Genomic DNA, 3,778 nt, shown 5'->3' on the forward strand with positions numbered 1-3,778 from the left:
TTCCAGGCAGGGAAAGGCAGAGTGGAGCAGTGGAGGGGATCTAGAACTAACGGTGCAAGGCTCAGGCCCCCGCTCCTGCAGCCTCATGTCCCATCAGTCCCCCCAGCCCATGCTGCTCTGTTTCAGGGCAGGACCAAGGAAGGAGGCTGCCGGCCTGGCCCACAGCTGGAGGAGTACAGGAATGTGGGCAGGAGAAGACGGAGCTTTCAGGAAAGAAATAACAGGAGCAGAGAAAAGGCCATGAGAGCACAGGAGAGTTCCCAGGATGGGGCAGGGCTAGCGAAGAGGCGGGCCACGGCCACGTTGGGGTTGCCCTGAGAAGGCTCGAACCACTTCTGCAGACACCGCCCACTGTTCCTATGCTCAGGGCTCGCCTTGAAGGAGTTGCTCCAAATCTTCTCACACAAATCAGCGGGAGTGGGGAAGTAATCCGGGAAAGGACGGCAGGGGGCCCTTGCCGGACAGCGGCTCTTCCCTATGGGGGATTAGAACACAGAAAACTTGTCTCACTCCTCTCATCCTCACATTCCCATACTTTGCTTTGGGGTCGCATAGAAGGCTGGCACCTGCCCCCAGGTGGGGACCCCCCAGGCCCTGCTCCCCACTGGGCTCTGTCAAGCACCACTCACCCCGACTCCAGTCCCAACCGCTGTGCCAGTTGGATCTGCAAGTGTAGGATGTGTGACAGTCCGCCCACCACTGCTCACAGTCCTCCCGGCATAGTGGTGCCCCCAAAACTCGCTCTTCCTGCCCCCTTGGGGCCACCTGGGTCCATGCATAGCCAGGGACAAGAAACAAACAGTCGAAATATGAAGACTGTCAGTAGACACAATGGTACTATTGTGCCAGGTACTACTGGACATATTCTCTTATGAAGTCTTTAAGGATTATTTTATCAATGAGAACAATGAGGCTAAGAGATTATAGTTTGTCCCAGGCTCCACAGTTCTGTTCCTACATACAGAAGATGGGATTCAAATAGTCCCTCCTCCTGCTGTTCTCATCTGACCAGTCTCCTGCCAGGGCCATTCTCCAGAGGCAGCTTCCTCTTCATCCCTTCCTCTTCACCCCAGCAACCGCCCCTGACTCTGCTCTTGTCCCTAGGGGACAGCAGTTCCTGTTCCTGTTCATATGCTGAGACTCAGGTTGTAGTAACAGGGTGTGGCACGGTTGTGCCTCCTGCGTGCCCAGCCCAGTCTTCCTACCTGCTGGACCCAAGGCCCCAGGTTTGGGGAGCACTCATAGAAGCAGACGGCCTGGATGAAGTGCTTCTGACAGTCAGGCATCATCAATCCACAGTGAACGAGGCTGAAGTTGTAGAGCAGGGACACATCCAGGTGGGCTTCCCAGCTTGTGTTGGCTGTGCAGCAGGCATTGTCCTTCCAGGGGATGCACTGAAGGTGGAGGAAGAAGCAAAAGGTATTGGGGCTGCAGGTAGGGGTAGGGATAAGAGGAAGGGGTTGGTGAGTATCTAGGGTAAAAGGAAAACATGTCCTCTAGAGGCAGACCCGGGCAAGTGCAATGCCTTTAGGCCTGCACCCCTGTATAGAAGGAATGCTATCAATTTGTTGGTATTCACATCCAAGGGCACCTGCACACTGACCTCCCTGCCACAGGCTGCCATAGTCACATAGACACATGACTTCTAGGCTCTCAGCTCCTGAGGAGCAGCAGAGAACCCCATGAGACCCAGGGGAATGGGGGGTTGCGCTGAGTGGGAGGGCAATGCAGTGTAGAAGCGTTCAGTGAGTGCCAGGTAGATGCCAGCTCTGCTCCTCCTCCCACATCCCTTCTGTCAGTTGCCTTCAGAAGTACGAGAAGGAGTCACTTAAACCCTGCATTTCCACGGGCCTATTGGTCAGAAGGCTAGAGGAAGAGGACTCTGTTTGAATCTATGCTGGACTAAGGATGGACCTCTGGGATCACCACCTGCCCTTGCTCCCCAAGTGTCAGGGCAGCTCAGAGACAGGAACTTGGAACACTCAGCAATTATGGTCTCAAAAGTTCACGATGTCTCTCTCAGTGGCTTTGACCAAATTCCAACCTGAGGAACCAAATGAGTCAGGGTTGATGAGGGTTCAGAAATCATCTTGGCATTTGTGACCCTTCCCAGACCTGCCAAAGCAGCCCACCTTCCACCCCGGACCCAGTCTGGCCTCTTTACCTCCTCATAGAGCTGGTCTTCTGGGCTAGGCTCTTGCTTGTGGTGCTTGGCCTTCATGCAGATGTTGAGCAGCCTGTCCCCAGCCCAGACGGGTGTGACTATGCACAGCCCTAGTGAGAGCTGCCACCAGCAGTCCATGGCCAACTGCAGAGAGGAGACCCACCTGCTCATGTGATAGAGAGGGCACCCTGCTCTGTTCTCTCCACTGTTCAGGGACTGAGTATGAGCTACGATACTCTCTCAAGTGGTCACGATGCTCTGGATACTCCTAGGACCTCTGCTTGATGTAGCATCATAAAATGTCAGGGCAGGTGAGTAAACCTTAGAGGTCTGACACCCGCCCCCAACAGATGCAGAAATGGAAGCCCAGAGGGGGAAGAAACCAGTCCCACGGTGCAGGAACTGGCTGTGGACCGATCACAGTGAAACTGGAACCCTCTGGACTAGCCTGAGTTTACAACCTCAGATATCTGTGGCAGAGACTCCAGCCCCACTTTCTGGGCCCAAATCTAAGGCTGTTCTCTCTGTTAAGCACAAGTTTCAAGCAGAGTATTTTTAAAGAACCAGGTATGTCAGGTTGAAAGGAGAAAGGTACTACCCCTTTTAGTGTTCTTTTCGTACTTACTTTCAAAGCAGGACACACTCCCTCCTACCTCCAGATTTTGTGAGGCTGAGGAGACTTCTATGCCCATTTATTACCCACTCCAGCGCCTCCTGGGCCCAGGTGCCGACACAGAACCCCAGGTGTCTCCAGTTAAACAGCATCCATCACAGCCCAGTGTGGGGCCCTCCTGTGGCTGGAGCCCAGAGTTTTGGAGAAAGGGTTTTTCTTTCTCAGAGAAACAGAAACCTCACAGTGGGTGAGCTCTTTAGTTAGCTGCTGAGCTCCGCCCTCAGCTCTGCTACTTGTTTGCTGGATGCCTTGGAGGAAAGGATTTAAACTCTCTACGTGTTTGTTTCCATGTCTGTAAAGGGGGCTGTTATAATGGAAATGTTGGGAAAAAGAAATGAAAGGGAAAGTTCACAAAAATGACTTGGCATCATGCCTGGCACAGAGTCAGTCTTAATGATTTCCATTCCTACGCTCTTTTCCTCTGAAGCCTGTCTTTCTGAGCCCTGTTCCACAGCTCTACCTGCCCCTCCCTCAGCACAGTTACCTGTGAGGGTCCCCCTGGGTTGTAACAGTGACAGTGACCTCTCTCAGCCCCCAGGAGCTAAGGTTCCTGCTGGAGAGCAGACCCAGCAGCACAGAGATGCAGAGATAAAGTGGGACTTTGGGGACACAAGAATTTAAATATATGAACAAAGCCAAAACAAACAAAACTAAAAAGTCTCTCCACAGTCCATATAATGGCCTCCCTTAGTTAGTGTTCAGGGGCCACTGTCCTGTCAAATAATTTTTTATTCAACATTGTTTTGTTATAATGTTGATGAGATGCCGCAGGAACTTAACTCCGGTTTATGTCAACTTGCCTGTGGTAAAACTGGCTTCATTAGATGTTGTTTTGCTTAAGTGTCAGTTTCCAAGGGCCTATCCATGATGTTGTTGTATATGGTGTGGCTTACTCCTACAACCACCCCTAAAGTGAATGCCTCTGCTTTTAAACTGTGGGA

General features: G+C 52.3%; 1 protein-coding gene across 2 annotated transcripts; it reads right to left on the reverse strand.

The window, feature by feature from the left end:
* Window positions 1-206: 206 nt before the first annotated feature.
* On the reverse strand, window positions 207-2,302 carry IZUMO1R (IZUMO1 receptor, JUNO). 2 transcript variants are annotated; one of them, XM_045818242.1, is made up of 4 exons: window positions 2,165-2,302; window positions 1,206-1,394; window positions 630-765; window positions 207-475 (listed from the first exon to the last, which is right to left on the reverse strand). In XM_045818242.1, exons 1-4 carry the CDS (start codon window positions 2,300-2,302, stop codon window positions 207-209), a joined length of 732 nt encoding a protein of 243 aa, XP_045674198.1. The 2 variants fall into 2 exon arrangements, with proteins under 2 accessions (XP_045674198.1, XP_045674197.1); XM_045818241.1 differs by having other exon boundaries at window positions 630-767; window positions 1,187-1,394.
* Between the last annotated feature and the right edge of the window lie 1,476 nt (window positions 2,303-3,778).

Source organism: Phyllostomus hastatus, unplaced genomic scaffold (genome assembly GCF_019186645.2).
Source record: "Phyllostomus hastatus isolate PE091 unplaced genomic scaffold, TTU_PhHast_1.1 phas_scaffold_317, whole genome shotgun sequence".
NCBI classification, from domain to species: Eukaryota; Metazoa; Chordata; class Mammalia; order Chiroptera; family Phyllostomidae; genus Phyllostomus; species Phyllostomus hastatus.